This window comes from Diadema antillarum, unplaced genomic scaffold (assembly GCF_040938485.1).
Source record: "Diadema antillarum isolate AM-2024a unplaced genomic scaffold, OU_Dant_1.0 scf00000089, whole genome shotgun sequence".
Lineage (NCBI taxonomy): Eukaryota > Metazoa > Echinodermata > Echinoidea > Diadematoida > Diadematidae > Diadema > Diadema antillarum.
In genome coordinates this window covers 298,064-318,119 of record NW_027270978.1, presented here as the reverse complement: position 1 = coordinate 318,119, position 20,056 = coordinate 298,064, and the positions used below count along the sequence as shown (strand labels likewise).

Below are 20,056 nucleotides of genomic sequence, written 5' to 3'. Positions count from 1 at the left end.
TTATATGACAGATCATTCATCAGCACTGAAATAATCAATATTATTTGCTTTTAGTCAAATTTGTTAGATCTGTTTATTCATCTGAGATTTCTCTATCTGAGTGATATCATACATCATGTAATAACAAAATTTGCATAATTGATAAAATGATTTTACAAGTGAAGAACAAGCTAGTGAGGTGTGGCATACACTTGTAGAATAAGATCTTCACTTTCCATTTTAATTCTAAACATGCAGATAAATAACAACCATTTTACATCTGAAGAACAAGCTAGTGAGGTGTGGCATACACTTGTAGAATAAGATCTTCACTTTCCATTTTTGTAATTCTAAACATGATGCAGATAAATAACAACCATTTATTGTGGATTGACAGCATGTGGTAGACATCTATACATAACTACACGGTATAGACAAATAATCAAACAAGGATATGATGAAGAATTACATTGTACAGTATATTTTCTTTGAAGGTCATGAATTCATAATGAAGACTTTCTGCATGAGCTAATGAAAAAATGCAGCAAAATGCTGAAGCACAGTGTGTTCATGTGAAATGTGATGTTAAAGGGTGTGTACAATTCTGGTCGAGGTGAAGATTTAGCTTTTAACGTTTTGTGAGATATTCAAAACCACTCTATGAGATGTCAAAGAGCATGCAGTTCTAAGGGGTATCAAAAGTTTATTCGATGAAAATCGGTTTTTGGAATGGCTGAGATATCCAAAAACAAGATGAAACAAAGAGATACTAATAAAGTTGGGGCATGTCGCCTTTTATTATTAGAACTTTTTTTTGGATATCTCGGCCATTTGAAAACCAATTTTCATCAAATAAACATTGAATTCTTCTTAAAATTACATGCTCTTTCATATTTCATAAGAGGCTTTTTATTATCTCACTTAGGAATGTTCAAAACATGAATCCCTACCTCAACCGGTACTGTACAGTCCCTTTAACCTTTGAGCAGATGTACCAAATATTTTGCGTAGACAAACATTAGGTGCCACCACCACAGACCGGCAACAAGTTTAGGAACAGTGGGTACTTGGAAGGGGACAAAAAATTAAGTAACCCAAATATGTAATGTGATGACTGAATACAACATTGAGCACTGCTCTTAGCTTATTGTTTATCAGGTACAAAGTCTGGATGTTCATGTCTTTCAAGAGACTCAAAATTGCCATAATGTCTGAGTAATGATAACCTACTCGAAGCTCTGCCAAGTGCATATTGTCATAGAGAGGCATTCTTTGTTCTCTTAACACCCTTGTGTTTACTCAGTAGGAGTGCTAATGATGCACAAAAGTAACATAATCATGTAACTGTGTCAATATTGTATGATCATAGTACAAAAATATGTTTGTACATGAAGGCATTACTGCCACATACACAATACAGAATGTTAAGCTTGAACCTGCAAATGGTTCATTTGAAATATCATTTTCATTTAACCTTTTTTTTTTTTGGGGGGGGGGAAGGTACACTGATGAATAGATGATTTGGTTTTCATGTGCAAATTTTGATGCGTTTGAAATGCCTTTGTATATATTGTTTGGATGAATTTTGATATGTCAGATATAAATGACTCAGATGTGAGAAAATACGATATGCGGTGATATGATATATATTTCACTTTTTTGTTGACATATATTTGTGTGTTTCCCTCCCTTTTTCATATTCTTTTCACAGCTTTTAAATGCCCAAGTAGAATGAGCAAAATGGCACGTCACCATTGTCTCCACTTCAGTTTAATTCGAATTGCTCTTCATAGCTGTTGGAACAGACAGTAATATGTTATTGTCATTTAAATGTTGTTCAGAGCTCTCTATTCATCATGTAATCTGAATCTGATATTTCTAACTGAATTTATGTAGTATTTATATCATGTTTGTTTTTATTTTTGTTGAACTCAGGAATGAACAGTGCAGTCAAGTACACATTTGAAGGCGGGAATGATGGAGGTGGGCGGTTTACCATAGATGAAACGTCTGGGGTCATCCGTGTCGCTTCCATGCTGGACCGCGAGTCTCGGGCCGAGTACCACCTGGTGGCTAATGCCTACGACCAAGGCGTTCCATCGCTGAGCACCTCGGTGATGGTCGATGTGGAAATCACGGACACCAACGACAATCCTCCGTCGTTTTCTGAACGGGAATACTTTGTCACGATCAGAGAGAATCGCATACCCGGAGAGCAGGTGATGAAACTGACAGCGACCGATCCAGACTCCGGGTTCAATTCACTCATCCAGTATACCATTGTCAGAGGCGACCAGGATTTCTTCGAGATCAACCCAGATTCTGGACTGATCACGTCGTTGGAGATGTTCGACTACGAGGCCCGCAACCAGTACGAGGTGGTCGTCCATGCGACCAACGTTCCTTTTTTCGCAGAAGCAACGGTTTACATCAGGGTGACGGACGTCAACGACAACGCACCCATTCTTGGGGACTTTGAGATCTTTTTCAACAACTATGAAGGATACTTCCTGGAGGGAGATATTGGAAGGGTACCCGCGACAGATCCCGATGAGTCCGACACCCTGGAATACGAAATCATCAACGGAAACGATCAGGATCACCTGCTGCTGAATACGACCACTGGAGGAATTAGGCTGAACCCACGTCTGAGAGTCTCCGACATCCCGCAAACCATCCAGTTCACCGTTAGAGTCACAGGTGAGATTCTTTCTCTTTTCCTGATGCGTGCTTGCCATGTGCTGGGTGCTCTTATCCAATTCATCCTCCTGATGATTGTCACTGCATGTAGATGACTGCAGTTTTAGTTTGAACCTACCACACAGTCAACCTTCATACAAGTTAACCTCCTACAGAACAAAGGGTTTTACAAGAGACCCATCCGCCATTTCAAATATCTTCCTTTTTTTAAAAAATATATTGCTTCACCAAGATGGTAAATGACTAGTTCTTCGACAAGTTTTTACCCACAACAAAATGTAATACACTGAAAGGATTGCCTAAAGTCCTCTTTTTCAGGTAAAGCAAAGTCCAGCTGTATGTGTGTTTTGCAAGTATTTGAACAATAATATACCAAATTGGAGTTAATTGTGCTTTATTGTATGACCTTCAAGGTCCATGACTACTTTGGACTAGCATACTTTGTAAAGTGTGTTTCATTTTTCTTCGACAGCAGCCATGCAAAGGAGTTTTCAGTGCCTTCCTTACTATTTAGTAATCATGACTGGAGATGACAAAAAACTGAAGTCTTGTCCAACTTCCTTGTTCAGAAGACATCCGGCAGAAATATATTTTTTTCGATTTGCCGCAATTCATTGCCCCAGAAGCCGCATGTTTTGCCTGCAAAGTGGAATAAGAACTGGCAGCTGCATTCCATTTTTGGGTGCTTGAATGAAGGATTAGCCTCCTTGTCAATGGGCAGCCCATCTTCCCATCATCAGTGAAATTCAAGATGGGATGAATTCATCACTCATCATCACCATAGTTACAAATGCAGCAGAATTGTGTTTCCCGCTCACCCATCTCGCATGATGGGAACACATTTTTTTTTTTTTTTTTGCCCTTTTCAATTACTGTAAACCTAGGCTGTATGGCATCTTGGGCTTGTTGAGTACCACATATTATTATAACTTGCTTTATCATGTGCCACTGCAAGGGAGATGGTTCTTAACATGAACATACAAAATGTATTGTGGAATGACAGTTCATCTTATAAACATCAAATCATGGCAGCCAGGTTCTATGGAATTTAGCATTAGCATTAGTAGTTTAACTTCTGTTAAAAAGTAAAAAACAATTCAACAAAAAAAGCAAAAAGATAAATGACCAGAAGTGACAAGTACCGCATGGGAAGAGATTTAGAAACGAAAAAGAATTTTTACATAACTGTTTTATATTTCCTAATGGTTTCATGAAATATATGCACCTGCATTGCACATTCCATTCATTGTCACACATACATTGTAGCAATAATACCCAAATGTTGATTAAAGGTAGATGCTACATGGAGTTACAGAAAGTTAGAGAATGGCATTTCGCTTTTTGGGATCACTTAAAGTCCATGAGTCATTTTGGCTATGGCATGCCGGCATGTAGCCAGTGGAGAAACGGGCGGATGAGCGGCAAGATTGCGTCTAGCGAGGCGAAAGCCGCGGTGGTATTTTGTCACCTGTCGTTAATCATGTCTCATCAGGCTAATCCTCCGCATTCTCTTTATTATGCAGTCTCCTTTTCCATCATTTTTTTCTCTCTCCTCTTCCGCTGGATGCCCAAGAGTGGTACACTACAGGCCTTGACAGAATGTCATTATGACATGACATGAAAGAGGCAGAAATCTTTTATCTTTGTTTGGTTATTATCAAAAGAAAATAAGATGAGAAACTAGAGTAATGAGCAACAGGAAATGTACTTGCTACCTGTAGGAGGGAGCTGTGGAGAATATGGAAAATTCAAGAGGAGAATATGTAGAATATACTGTCCATCCTCCTTCCTCCTCTTGTTCTCTCTCTCAGTCTATCTGTCGATCTTTATATCTATCTCTATATTTCAAAGCTGAAGAGGTACCTTTTCATCCCTTGTCAACCCAATTTAAACTACCACAGAAATGTCAAATTTCTTTTGTTAGTTTAATTCATTTTTTTTTGTCAAATGTGAAAATGAGGATAAATATCTGTATGAACCCTTAGAAAGCTGATGTTGCGTGTGAATGTAATAGGAATTATCCAGCGAACGAGTGCTTGTTGATTGTTTGTTTGGTGATTTTATTTGAAAATAAGCAGATATTAAATTGTCTAAGAGGGCTATAGAGGGACCACAAGAAGAAAATACATGTGAAACCACACAGACAGTCTGACACACTCTGGACCAGATGGCAGAGAGGTTCAGTGGAGAATTGGCTACCAGTGGGTTAATGAAGAAAGGAGAGGATGATATGCTTGGAAGTCGCAGTATAGTTTAGACCTCAGCAACTTGTATATCCTTGTCAGTCTTGCACCAATAAACAAATCCCCAGCCGCAGACACAATTTTGAACATGATTCCCATACGGGAGACGGCACTTGGCAATCTCAGAACGCGGCCCACTTGTCAGTGAGGCTTTCAGATACGCTCCCCCGGCCTCAGCCATCCTTGTTTTTTATCACCGTGTGGAAGATGGTAGCAAGACAGTGAAGATTGCTCATCCTGGTGAGATGGGGGAGATTGTAGTTACTGGTGAGGAGCTGCGACTTATCAATCCTCCTTTTTTTTTTTGTATGTGTGCCTGTCAAAGAAACTCAGACTTTCGTCTTCGCATGCACCTGTCCCTTGAAACGTGATACTGATACATGGCAAGAAGATGCTTCGATTGGCTGGCTCCTCTCCAGTGTCTGCGCAATGTCCTGAGGTGCCTAGAAATCTTTAATCCTTTGTGTGCTCTGGAGTGCTGATTGGTACAGGAAACCCCACAGCATTATACACACCAGTCTGAAGTCCCTGGCACAGAAAGGGTTAATAATGGGATAACAGAACGAAATTTAGAATTCAGCCGTTAGTTTGTGGATGCAGCTACTGAACTGTATCCTTTTAAATGTGTCAGATGTCATTAAGTTATCAATGGAGCACCTAGGGCCCCTTTAGAAAAAAAAAAATCCAAACACCTTGAACGAAAGGATAAAGGGTGACTTAGTTTGCAATGAGTATTGAGATGGAGTATTTATTTAGCATGATTAAACATGCCAAAAAGCTGTTTTTCATTTGACAGATAGATACCATTTAATTGTTACTCATTCTTTTTAATTAATGGACGAGACGATCACAACAGCATTTGAGCAAAAAGATGCAATAGTGTCATTTAGGATTCAGTTGTTTTGATTCCCATACCAAAGCTTGATGCAAAGGAAATACCTAAAATCCTCACAAGCACTTCATGTAACATACATTTTAACACTCTCATTCTGAGTGTCAGCAGCCCAGAATAAGAGGGAGGGCATTGATATAACAGAAAAATGGTTTTATGAGGGAAAAACGGACTGATTATAATGTATGACTGTATGATTCAGGGTGAGACTAGTTTATGAATAGGTGAGTAGGGCTATTCATAATGTGTGTTTCGGTCAGAATGAGCTTCAGTAGCTTTGCAATGTGCACAATGTGTACAATTAGTATGAAGTTCTGCATCTATATATGTCTCCCTACCCACTTTTCCCCCCTCGGAGGACACTTCCAATCCTGGGTCGATGCCGAGCACTGGTAACAAAGGCGTGGGGGAAAGATCCTCTTTAGTCCCGATCAATACACATACTGTCTGGTGGGTGAAAACAATCCCCCTGTCCTCATGTTTTCACACAACTCAGCAGATAGGCTAGGCCCCTCTTCTTTCAGCAGAGAGGGAAGAGAAAAGGAAGAAGGGAGAAAAGAAGAGGAGAGGGTAGTGGCGAGAGGAAGGGGATTAGGAGAGTTAAGAGTGTCGTGAAAATGATCTTATTAATCTGCCTATTGTTCTGTATAGCCATAGGGTGAGGTGTAGTCCGCCGAATGGATGCCTTTGATGGGCCAATAAGCCTTCCGGAATCAATGTCACCTTTCATCAACTCTGTCCAAAATCTACCCTGTTGTTGAGTTCTGTAACATTTCCTGTACATTAGATAACATCTTCTGTGAGGTCCAGAGCAGTTTATGTGCTGTATAACACCATCTCTAGGATCCGCAACTCTCCATGTTCAGTAACATTTCGTGAGTTCCACATGTATCACTTTCTCTGGAACAATTAAAATACAATTGTAGCATTGTTTGTGTTCTATTAAAGCACTTTATATGGGATCTTTATCATATACATGCAGGAATCCTACTTGTATATTATATGCATTTTTTTTTTTCAATGGGAGACAGTATGTTCTTTTTTATTTTCTCAGTTCATTTATTACTGCCTCCATTACACTTTCTGTTTTCTGTATCACTTTTGGTATTCCATTTCACCAACAACACATTTTGCGATCAGCTCTATACTTTTTGGTTACATACCACTGTCAGTGTTCTGTTGCACAGTATAAATTATGTTCTCAATCTGTCATAACACTTCCGTTCTTCTGTAAAACCTTATTGTTCTTGGGGCTTCCTGGAAAGCAGTTAGGATTTACTTGAATGAATTTTGACATCGACGCCGATTGTAGAGTAATTAGCATGGTTCCATCAACCTTGTAGGGATAAAAGAATCCCATGCAATTGCCTCATTTAAAGTGCCTCCATTACACTTTCTGCTTTCTGTATCACTTTTGGTATTCCATTTCACCAACAACACATTTTGCGATCCACTCTATACTTTTTTGTTCCATACCACTGTCTTCAGTCTTCTGTTGTACAGTATAAATTATGTTCTCAATCTGTCATAACACTTCCGTTCTTCTGTAAAAGCTTATTGTTCTTGGGGCTTCCTGGAAAGCAGTTAGGATTTACTTGAATGAATTTTGACATTAATGCCTATTGTAGAGTAATTAGCATGGTTCCATCAACCTTGTAGGGATAAAAGAATCCCATGCAATTGCCTCATTTAGATTGCCTCCATTACACTTTCTGCTTTCTGTATCACTTTCTGTATTCCATTCGCCAACAGCACATTTTGCGATCCATTCTATACTTTTTGGTTCCATGCCAGGTACTGTCTTTAGTGTTCTGTTGTACAGTATAAATTACGCTCTCAAGCTGTCATAACACTTTCATTCTTCTGTAAAAGCTTGTTGTTCTCGGGGCTTCATGGAAAGCAATTAGGATTTTAATACTTAGATAGCTTTTGACAATGACCACTGTTGTAGAGTAATTTAATAGCATGGTTCTATCAACCTTGTAGGGATAATAGAATCCCAGTTCACGGTCATGCAACACTTAGAGAGATCTGGTGGCCTGTTGAACCTGGTGCTGTACAAGGTACAATGTTTTCAAATACACACTATCAAAGGGTAATGAAAGTCCAAGCTATTTCCACACTTCAGGATGGATAAGTAATTGGGGAATATGTATTGATTATATTGGTGATAATTGATGCTCTTTAGTATCAACATCAATACATTCCTTCAGAATGATGAAACAGCTATAAAGTAGCTTTGAGAATGTCTAAATCTGTCTGTAAAATGTAACTTTTTTTAGGTAATGATATCTACAAGCTCACTGATTTACAAGAAATTTTCATCCACAAAGGCAGAACGATTACAATTTATATCATAATGTTTGCCTTTCCAGTTGAGTAGGTGTCGCTTCACGTAGTATACACTATGTCTCGCAGAGAACAACCCGTCCACAGCGGTAATTCCCAAATCGTTTGCCCATTGTTCCATGTTGCTCAGTTAACGACTACAGTTAGCCTGCAAAAGTACATAACATGAGTGTACTATTATGTGCAAGTTGTGTTTTTTTTTTCATAAAATCCAATTTTGTATCCAGTATTCATTCAAGCAAATCTTTCTCTCTCTGTCCCCCTCTCATTCTTTGTGATTGTTTGTTCTTTTGTGTCGCCAATATCAAGCTGTGGTTAGAAAATCCTGGTCGTGTAATATCATCATGTTGTCTGAAAAATTGTACCTTATGAAAACATGAAAGGAAGACACTATTTCATTGTCACTCAATAATGTGTTTTTTTCCCCTTATTCTACAACATGTTTTACATTGATGATATAAAAAGAAAAAATATTTGTCAAAAATCATCTTCACTTGCCTAGAACTGTTGGTAAAAACAAGCATCAACTTTGTGGTACTGTAAAAGTGGAAATTTTCACGGTGTTGAAATTTTTGTGCATTTCGCGCAACTAGAAACTAGCGCGAAAATAAAAGCATGCAAATATTTTTGCTTGCCATATGTCCCTGTGCGTGATGTCTTGATTCCGCGGAATTAACAACACGCGAAACTCTTGTTACCCGGCCAAGCATGAAAAATTAGTCGCGCGAAAATATCCACTTTTACAGTACATGTCATTTAATATGATGATTTTGAACATACAGGTATAGCCAGATCATTATGATGTACCAGTACTAGTCTAGGTATGCATGGAATATGATGCCCGACAGAACATACATATTTTAACCCTTCGTGTGCTAGGGACTTTGGACAGTGTGCACCACACTATGGGGTTTTCTGTACCAATCAGCACTCAAAGCACACACAGAGTGTTAAAAGTACTCTGCTGTATATAACAGTGCCATAAAATCATCCAACAAATTGAAATTTCGGCGAGCATCGCGGATGACTCAACGTAATGGTGTCATGCTGCTGAGGTTGACGAGGCTTTTAAACATAATGACTCTGAAGTCACTTCTGCCAAATTGCTTTTAATCTCCGTTCCATCCCCGGTAGTGTCATTTTGTGATGATCATGTGAATGCATTACATCGTCTTATTCTTTGTAGAAATGCCTCCAACTTATTTGAATCTGTTGCAACACATCTTTCTATCGGTTAGCCACCCTTATAATTTAATACTAATGCAAAGTTTCAGAAGTTTAAAGAAGTTTAAAGTTCAAGTCATTTCTTATTTCCCAGACATATACACAAAAAAGAAATCTTTTTTTTTTTAAAAACATTGCCTGCATGATTTACGTACCCTTCAAAATTGTATTCAATAGAAATACTCATTGCATTTCATAGAAATACTCATTGTATTTCAATAATCTGAATGAATTATAATTTGATCTAGGACTTATTGTTTCACTCTTTCTCTGTTTTTATTTTTATTTTCACTGATGGAATTCTAATACTCATATATACATTCCCACTGCAGATGGCGGGCGGTAATGAAGCATTCAACTGTAATGTCATGCATCCTCCCATAAGCCTTACAGTTCCACAGGCCAATGTGCGCAGTCATACAATCATCATTTTTTTTTTTTGCACTTTAAGATATTTTGTGGACTTGCTAGATCCATTCCTTTTATTGACACATTTAACATCCAAATATTGTTTTTAAACACAGTTGACGGTCAATCAGGCTGCATTTCTTGCCCCGAGGCTGTTTTCCAGTGAGTTGTTACTCACATCCCATGGCTACAAGGGGAGACTCAATGTCTTTTGCTTTCAGTACAGAGCTGACCAAAGTACATGGCTTGTTTATATATCGTGTTGTGCCTTCTGTCAACATTTCATTCTATCTCTGTCCCTGGTCTGTTCATTTCCCCCCCCCCCCCCTCAGTCTTTCTCTTCTGCCATTGAGTGTTTGCTCCATAATGACTGTTGTCAAACCAATTAGGCGATTCGGTCAGTGTATCCCTTCGATGGGCATTAGCCATAATGTGCACGATTCCCCAACGGTCAGTGGTCAGTTAAGTGTGTCCTCTGATCTTCGCTGTGTTGGATAACAGCAGGGCACTTGCACAGCTTCACTCAGTGCAAAGTGTGAGTGTGTACACTGAGGTGAATGGAATGCAGAAAACGTGTGCCTTGTCCAGGAAAAAAAAAAATATGTTGACTGTTACTTAGTTTGATGATGGACTTGGGCACTGTGCAAATGAATTTTGTGTGTTTTTTCCCCTTTGTAATGCATGTAGAGAATAAAGGTAGCCACTCACACTATTTTGCTCAATAAAGTACAATTTGTAATCATTGGCAAGACTTTGCCAAAAGAGACTGCCTTCATTTAAAGGGAAGATAAACCCCAAGAACAATGTGGATTGAGTGAAAGCACCAACATTAGTAGAACACATCAGTGAAAGTTTGAAGAAAATCGGACAATCGATGCAAAAGTTATGAATTTTTAAAGTTTTGGTGTTGGAACCGCTGGATGAGGAGACTACTAGAGGTTATGACGTATGAGTGGACAACAATACCAAGAAAATATAAAGAAAATACTACAAAAATCCATTTTTCATGAAAATTACAAATTCCATCAACTTGATATTGACATATGTTAAGGGTAGCAATTATTCCCCCTGCTTTCTGAAAGCGGTTGGTCCACTGCTCTTTCATAATTCTAGAAAAGTGAATTTTTGTTGAGTTTCCTTTATATTTTCTTTGTATTGTTGTCCACTCATACGTCATATCCTCTAGTAGTCTCCTCATCCAGCGGTTCCAACACCAAAACTTTAAAAATTCATAACTTTTGCATCGATTGTCCGATTTTCCTCAAACTTTCACTGATGTGTTCTACTAATGTTGCTGCTTTCACTCAATCCACATTGCTCTTTGGGTTTACCTTCCCTTTAAACTCATACTGTAAATGTGGAAATTTTCGCGGTACATTAATTTTCGCGGATTTCGCGCTACGCTCGGCTAGCGCGAATTCAAAAACGCGCGAATATATCTTCACAATTTTCTACGCACATTTTGAACGGGATGAATTGTGTGCGCTTCATCGATGATACTGCTACGTAGTACAATGTGCAGGCATGTTTACGCTACTAGTACTGCTGTGCGAAGAGACGATACCCTAGATTGCTGTGTACTGTAGCATGCATGTGTGCACCGCACGCATCGATGCTACAGTCCCCCGTGACTACGGTACTAGAGTCACAGCTGTACTACGTATTTGAGTGCTTGTACTCGCAGTCGAGCCGCTCGCTACGTCGCTTGTCGTACGCTGGCATAGCAAGCTATGTAGCAGAGGCTTTGGATGAAAGCAGTGAATGTGTACTACAGTAAAGTAACCTGCTGCGGAGCGCGAATTTAAGAACCCGCGAATACGTTTTCGAGCCGCTCAGCGCGAAAAATTAATCGCGCGAAAATATTGACGTTTACACAGTAATATGTACATTGTAATTGCAGCTGCAAAGACTTGGTAGCGTGGAGAGACTGTGTATTTTGATCATAAAGGGTGGCCTTACTCATACATACTTGTTGTGAATCCCTGTTTTAAACAAATTGTATATCTCTTTAGGCAGCATGACTAGCAACCAAAGAATCTTGACTGGAATTGAACGTTACCAACGAGCATACACTTATTTACGTGCATATCGAATATTTGCTGATGGGCAGTTCCGTTCTAGCATGCCTGCGCTAGTCACGGTTTACGAATCTACCCCATTGGGCAGAGAATGAAGATCGATTCATATCTTCTCATTTCATTGTAGTCTTCCAACACTACCAGGTCTTTAATCAGCATTATCACATGTGTTATGGGGTGGGGGGGGGGAATCACTTTGTTATTTTCATAAAAATGAACATGTCACTTTATCGCAATAGAGAGTGTTTGGGGCTTGCAGTGAAAGCAGAGACAATTTGGGGGATGTAGTGTTCAAAATGATCATATTGAAGATGATGTCATTTTAGTTGTGTGGAAATCTCTGAAATCAAGTGGAAAGAAACATAATGAAATGCTGTCAAGTATCTAAGGAATATTTTGTGATACTGTTTTTGCCTTTTTAAATCTCTAAATTTATTATCCCATACAAAAAAATTGTTACTGGGCTCAAAATCACCACCTGCCTCAAGGCATTATGGAGTGATTTATAATTGTAACCCGCCAGAATGTAATTATTGAAAGAATTGATGAATTCATTCATATGGGCAGTGTCTGTGATTGGATGATTCCGCAATCAGTGCGTATTGATCACCATTGGAAGCTGAGGACAGGTGCGAGAGCAGATCACATGGCAGCATGTTTGAAAAGCTCAAGATATGAGATCATTCGTGTGAAACGCCCCACAGTCAGAAGAACTTCTCTCTGGTATAAACTCTCGCTTGAAGACCGCATTGTAGATGTTGGAGGGAAAAATTTGCAGAGAATTGAATGATGAATCATGGCCCGTCCCAGGTGACGTGAAAATAATGAACGAAAGAGCGAGCGGGAGAGAGAGAGAGAAAGAATGAAAGCGCAAAAGGAGGGAGAAGACTTTGCATGCAGGAAATTGATCTGTGAAATTTGACTGAAACGGCGCGAAAAACACGAATTCATGCGCTCGGTATAATTGCACCTAGGAGGCAGCCGGGGCCACGAGTGGTGAGTGATTGACTTGAGAAGCCTCTGAGCCATTATGAGGATTCTTCCTTTTTTTTTGTTTGGGACCATTTTTCTTTTCTCTCTAACCTCCTCCGAGACTCCCCATCCAAGAACAAATGTGTCAAAGACAGACTCAAGAATGATCATTCATACGATCCGATATTCAGCTGGATTGAATAGAAGAAGATCCGTGCGTTACGATGGCTTTTAGATATATTATGCCTGTGGATTACTTCTATGGTATTCTTCACAACAATACGGCATTCCATAATCTTCATATTGTTTCTAGCTTGTGATGTAAATCACAAAAAACAAAAATATGCTTTCAAAAGATCTTGTAATTCTCTTGCACCACTTTCACTCTTCTGTTTGAAATCACTAAGCTTTCCTTATTAGATTGAAAGGGTTGTCACACTTTTAAGTTTCAATTCATATGTCAGCCCCTGCAACCCCATCAAACATTCTGCTATAGAAAATACTTGTAATCTATATTCATTGATTTTGATAAGCCTGTGTGTTTTAATACCTCAATGTCAAAATGTACCCTTTGTTTCATCATATCTTGAATATGTTTTCTTTGTAAAATTTTGTGTATGAAAAAATGTGGAAACCAGTAAATTAAATGAAAATGAAAATGAAATGTACATTTAAATGCTGTCTGAAGTTGAATATGGAAAGTTAAAAAAAAGAGAACAAAAAAACAAAAAACAACCAGTCGCTAGACTCGATGGAAGATGGGCAGACAAAATGACAGCATTTTAACATAGTTAGAATTTTAATGCTTCAAATCATGAAATGACTTCATATTGGAGCAATAACTTCATAGTGCTGCCTAAACAAAGACAAGTTGTATACAACCTGAGGCAACTCTTTCACTTTGTCACACATCCTTTCTCTTAATTATGTCCTTGAAGTTTGAATTATTCCCTTATTTTCTTGTTTTTAACTGGAAATGTGCTTTCATTGCTTCGTTCTCACCTCTGGGTAAAAGTCGTCATGATTGGAACCATCTGTCACGCGGAATGCTAAACACATTGCTCCCTCTTGGCAATGAACTGGCAGCCTAAAAACTAACAGCGACTGCTAGTTTTTTCGGCGAGTGTCTGCGGTTTGTGTCCATGAGGGGCGTCATAATCATTATGTGACACAGACTGTCAGGTTTTTGTGGAAATTATCAGATATTGCCATTTACTCCCCCGAACCAGAAATATTTCTAGAGATGACTTATTCTGTATGAATTGTGCTGTCTACATGTATGAAGGGGCTACATTATTTTTTGTTATTCCTTGCTGCATGTCCCTGTGAAGTTTTGTTTCTGGGTCATCAAATCTGTTTAATCCATGTAGGATTATCATTTGTGAAATAACCTATGGAAAAATTCAACATGCAGTCACTGGTGACACAAAAAGGATTATATGAGGCAATTTTTTTTTTCTGATATGATTTTTTTTTCTGAGGTTGCCTGTTTTTAAAGAAAGAAAATGGATTTATGTGTGATGGTATTGATTGTATACAGTGTTGTACAATCTCTCTGATTTCATAGCTCATAATATTTGAGTATTCTTTGATCTTCAGTCAATTTAAATTAGTAAATTGTCAAGAGGAAATGGGCAAGAATTTATGGTAAATATGAATATTTTGCATATAAATGTGACAAGAAGTAAATAAGAAAAGGAAAAAATGAATTTAACAGCAGGAGAGGGAGCATGAGATGGAATGTAATTTAGACTATTCAACATTTTGGGCCAAACTTATGCACTGCAAACACTGCAAACACTGCAAAGTGCAAAGGTGCAAGACAAGCTCTGATATTTTATCATTGGTGCAATACAGCTGTAGAATTGTTGCTACAGCATGATTCAACCCCCAACACAAATTTGACTTCGCAGTGAAATGCTTTCAGGGAAGTTATAAATCCAATGGAAAAAAAACAACAATTTGCACAATTTCCTCTTTATAACTCAAAATGAATGTAATGGAAACAAGCACCAGAACCATCACTTGATTTAGATGCTGATTGATTTTACGATACCGTTTCAGAATTTGTAGTATGTATCTATACAGATCCTATATACATCTCTTTTATGCTCTTTAGTATCTATTGTGAAGCATTTGGAAATAAACTGTGACATAAGACATGACATCAAAAAATGGCAGATGTTATTATTATTATACAAGTCACAAGTGGCACGCCATTCCATGCAATTAAAGATTTACACTTCATCCCATGATGTATGCACGAAAGGCAGCAGCGCACATGCTTTCTCCAATGATAGACATGTACCGGTAATCTATTTGAGTGCTAATGCTTCTATTTAGACTAAGGTTGTGTCCCCATGACTAATTTTCCCATTTCGTTCTGCACCTGAGCCCTGCGATACAAGTACACGCTCAAGCTTAACAAGTGATGCAACCTATACTGGACAAGATGGGAAGGCTTGGTGGGCATTCGTGATGGCTATGAAGGGGGAGGTGAAGTGTAAAGGTTATTTCCTCTCCACCAAGCCATTCTAAAACTAGACATTCTGTATAGGACCAAAGGCAACACCGGGATTGCAAGGTCTCTTTGTTTATTTACTTGCATGCATTTAGGTGATATTCCACTTGCAGTTGCCCCATGGGTACATGAAGTTGTTTGACCATCTGATCATGTGTTTGTTGATATCAAATGCTGAAAAATTGCATTTACACACTGTGTTAACACTCAACAGCATCGGTTGTTTTTAAGTTGGCAATTCATCATTTTTGCAGATGAGGGTGTGATTATGTTTGAATGAGTGTCAGTTACTTTGTATTATGACTTGTCAAAATACTATTAATTCTTAAGGTCGGATTTTGGTATAAAATTATGATATGAGATTATCTAGAGAAGTGAGCTCAGATTTACAATGTTTGGGCAATTCATTTTCTATAGAAGAATTTTGTTAGAAACAGTAATAATAAGAGTACAGTGACATGTAATTCTGCTTTCACTCAGACATTTGTATTAGAATTTCAAGGCCACCACATTATAGTTATGTGTGCTTACATTCAGGGTACCAGTGCTCTCACCAAATTTTCCATTGCCTTTAACAAATTCATTTTTTTGCTGTGTCGAATTGAATTAAATACCATGCTTTCATTACAATCAAATGAGTTTCTATGGAAGAGATCTGAGTGAAATGTTTCAATGGTACAAATCATACATGAACATGTCAACACAATATATTCCGAAACTCTCCTCCCGAAGTGAATGGAATACCTGTGACAGATGCAGGTAATAGTCCTGGCCTGACTGGTAGTGGTAGTGGTAGTCTTCTCCTCATTAAAGCCATCTGAGTGTGTATTTATGTGTGTGCATGTTTAAAGAAGCTTGACTTTGCAGGGAGACAACAGTTTGGATGCTAAAAATATGACAGCACTGCAAAGTGCTCATACACTCACCACACCAGGGAGTCTTGATACGCATCTCAGGACAGTGCCTGTTACCACTGTAGGAGAAAGAGAGGGAGTAAGGTAGCCAAGGGAGCTCCATCATTGGAATGAGAAAGGCAAACTTACTCCCCTCCTCCCACCCCTACTCCATCTAAAAACAGAGGAGAAAACAAAATCCTACCTGGGGTGATCAAACCGCCTCTTATCAGTGAGGGGAATCTGTGCTGAGGCTATGTTAAGGGCCAGAGTGATTACACCAGACACTCTACCATGACCTCAAGATGGGGACAAGAGTGGAATGTCTGAGGGGGGAGATGTCCCGCCTGTCACTCTGCTGTTGGGCGGATGATGGGGAAAGAGGACCCAGCATGTTGCACTTCAGTTACTGATGCCACAGCCATTTCCTATTCCCAATCCAGCAGGATTGCGAGTCTGATAATCTCTGTGTGTGTATGATTTTTCTGCAAACTGAAAATGAGATTTGATATACGTTAAATGAAATGGTGGGGTGCAGTGGAAATGCTCCTGGACTTTAATGAACAAGAGATCCTTGGATCAAGTCTTGTCTGGTACATTATGTACATCCTTAGACAAGGTGTTTATTCTACCACTATGTCCTTCTTGACCCAAGTTTAAAACTGGTACCTGGCTTCGGTGAGACGATGATAGTGGCAAGACCATTTTGAAGAATGATATTTAAGAGGCTAACCTGGATGCATAACACTTTTTCATCACCATTATAAATCATTCCAATACCACCTACCATGCCAGCCAATAGCTATGTAATTCAAGTGTCTCTAAGGGTCTTCAGAATATTGATAGAATGAAAGTCAACACTGTCATTTTATCATGGAATTTGTACCTTCGTGTTGATGCAGAAAAGATGTTGATAACTGCTATATGAATAGCTTTGTGGACATTTCAGAGAAAGTGGCATTGCTGTATTTGGTCATCTGGATTAGTTTATGGAACACATTTGCCTAATTTTCCTGCAGAAATTATTTTTGTCCTCCACTGAAGGCTGTATAACTGAGAATTACGACTTTACTGCAAGTCCAGTAATCTTTTGCTGCATGGTTTGTCGGCAGTAGTAAAGTATTTGAGGATTGTCGGTTCTTCTAGGAGGCAGTTTATTATCGACCCTGACCATGTTGTGATCAATTTTTCGCCAGTGTTTGATAACATGGCCAAGTCTTGAGATTGATTTTGCAGTTGTCGGTCGTTGACAGGCTTATTTGATGTCATGCCTACACACGTCAACAACGGCGCAGCTGAAATGTATCGGTGCAAGCTCGCACAGATGGCACACAGCAGAATGTCTGGGCCAGCCAAATCCCTAGAGTCTTCTACCAGGTATTTTGTTGAGCATAAAAAGAAAGAAAGAAAGAAAAAACGATAAGTAGACTGAGGCCAGCTGCTTATTTAGAGAAGGAAAATATTCGATGAATCATGAGACTGATCTTAAACCTGATTTTCTTGTCTACTCCTAATGTTGGTGGATTATGGAGAGACTAGAATCGATAACATCTCTTCCAGGGAGATATGTGAATATTCAGTGGCTTCTACGGTGATACACTTTGAAAATGTTTGGTAATTTAGTGCAGTCACCCACCTGCACAAATCTACATTCACTTTGAAGATACGTTTCGCTCCTAATCCCCTTACAATACCATGTTATTGGGATCACAGAGAAACATAATTGGCGGAACTTCCTTTGATAGGGGGTCGGCAATCGGGGGAAGAATCTAAATCGTGGCCTTGTGGCAGAGTTGTCCCATTGAGTTATGGTTCTGTGAAAGGTATGTTGATCATTGTTCGCCATTACAGCTCTTGTACAGTGTGGAAGTTGAGGATGTGGTGTTTCTGGTGTCGTAAAACATTCAGCGGCATCAATGATTTCATCTCGGATCTTGTAGTGCCTGTCTGATTGGTAATGGTTGCACCTGAGGAGGTGACACCTTGCACCCCTTGTACACCCTCAAGTTTAAGACACGTCCCTTGCATCCTGGAAGGTATGCAGAGGGTTGGATGGCTTGACCTTAATGCAAGGACAAAAGAAATGGTGAATTGGATTTAGCCTGAGTGGAGTGGGCGATTCTTCTCATCTCTAGTCTATGTCGTCAGGCCTTCTCCATCGATGACACGACTAGATTTCATGTGAGGCAGGACCTTTGTGAGGAAAAACAAATTATGACTGAAAATTACAATTTTTTTTTAATGCTGTTTGAACAGTGCCAACAGACCAGTAAATCCACTGCTTGTGGCTGTTATAAGGATTGGCTGACCAGGAACTGCTAACTGTCAGAACATCTTCAAACCTTTTGCTGACCCCTTGAACCGTATGGGGACAAATTAAAAGAGACTGGAAAAAAATGGGTCTGGGCAGGTAGACTAGGGAGGTCAGAGAATGAATATTTCAGTCTCTGATATCAGGGGGATTTGGAGGAAAAATGTCAAGACCTCCCTCCTGAGGATGGATTCAGACAATCTATTGGCCTTATTACGATTTTATTGGACGCAATCAGTTTTCAATATCACAGCCTTGGCTGTGTGAAGTGCCATCATATATTTGACTATTTGCTCTCATTAGCATGACAAATATTTCTCACTTTGGACCGAGCATTTGCCTGGACTGGGCAATAAACCTTGTTCCGTGCACCAGTCCATAAGAGCTGTAAGGGGGAGGCAGATTTCAGTGCCTTTGTAGACCTCTGGATGCGAGAGTTGGTTAATCATTGACCGTAGTGAGATGAATATATAGGCCCCCTATATATTCATTCCATGAAAGGGCCATTAACAATATCATAATAATTTAGAAACTTGTGATCTGTTCAAACTGTCGAGGAAGAAATATGAACATACATTCACCGTGGATGATTCATACTACTGCACTTTGTACTTTGTAACCGAAAATGAGTTTGCCTTGCTTTAATATTTGAATCATAAATTATGTTCTGATGCTACTGAAGGAAAGCCTGATAATATCTGATTTCTTAACAATGAATGAAGAATGTTGAAAGGGGTGGGGACTGAAATCTTGAAAACTATTAGTTGCAGGACTTCCTACTTAATTACTCAATAGGTACACAGGTCACAGCATTCAAGTCATATTGCCCAAGATCCATGTAGCTGATATGGTATGTCTATCTAGCCTTGATCAAAGGTTACTGTATGATGTCTTGGGTATTCAAAGAAATGGAATATAATTCTACCAATTTCAATTCAGTTTGATATCGTTTCTCATATTTCTCAAAACGAGAATAATATTTGTAGAATTGTAATAGACAAGCAATTATGACATTATGTTAAAAGGAAAAGATATGCATAACCACAATAATCACACAATTGTAATACGTCAATATCATGCGGGTAACAACCAGCAATCAAAAGCAAGAGAAACATGGTGAAACCTGCATGAAGGCAAACTTGTATATTTATGAAAATGATGAATTCCTAGTCTTTGTTGATAGAGCATGAAAAGACCCTTTATGATAGAAATTGAGATTGAGACTTATACTTTATCCTACCAAATACATCAGGCAAGTCAGTAGAAGATAAAGAAATGTGGAAAGAAAGGAAAAGTTAAAGATGAATTCGATTAATATAGGATAACAAACAAGGGCTTGCTCTGTAGGGTGTATTGTTTTATACCTCCCGATATGTGCTCCGGCTCAACTACAGTTGAACCTCTCGTATCCGGACAAGTCGGGACCGTGGCTCATCCGGATAAGGGATTTGGCCGGATACGGGAGACTCAATGCTTTATACATGTA

At 38.9% G+C, this 20,056-nt stretch overlaps 1 protein-coding gene across 1 annotated transcript in view; it reads left to right on the top strand.

Annotated features, from left to right (window-relative positions):
- The window catches only part of LOC139718140 (cadherin EGF LAG seven-pass G-type receptor 2-like), a 168,677-nt gene that overhangs the window by 11,265 nt on the left and 137,356 nt on the right, over nt 1-20,056 (top strand). The window contains exon 2 of the mRNA XM_071629623.1: nt 1,915-2,679. Within this exon, the coding sequence (XP_071485724.1) occupies nt 1,915-2,679 (765 nt within the window). The remainder of the gene's footprint in view (nt 1-1,914; nt 2,680-20,056) is intronic.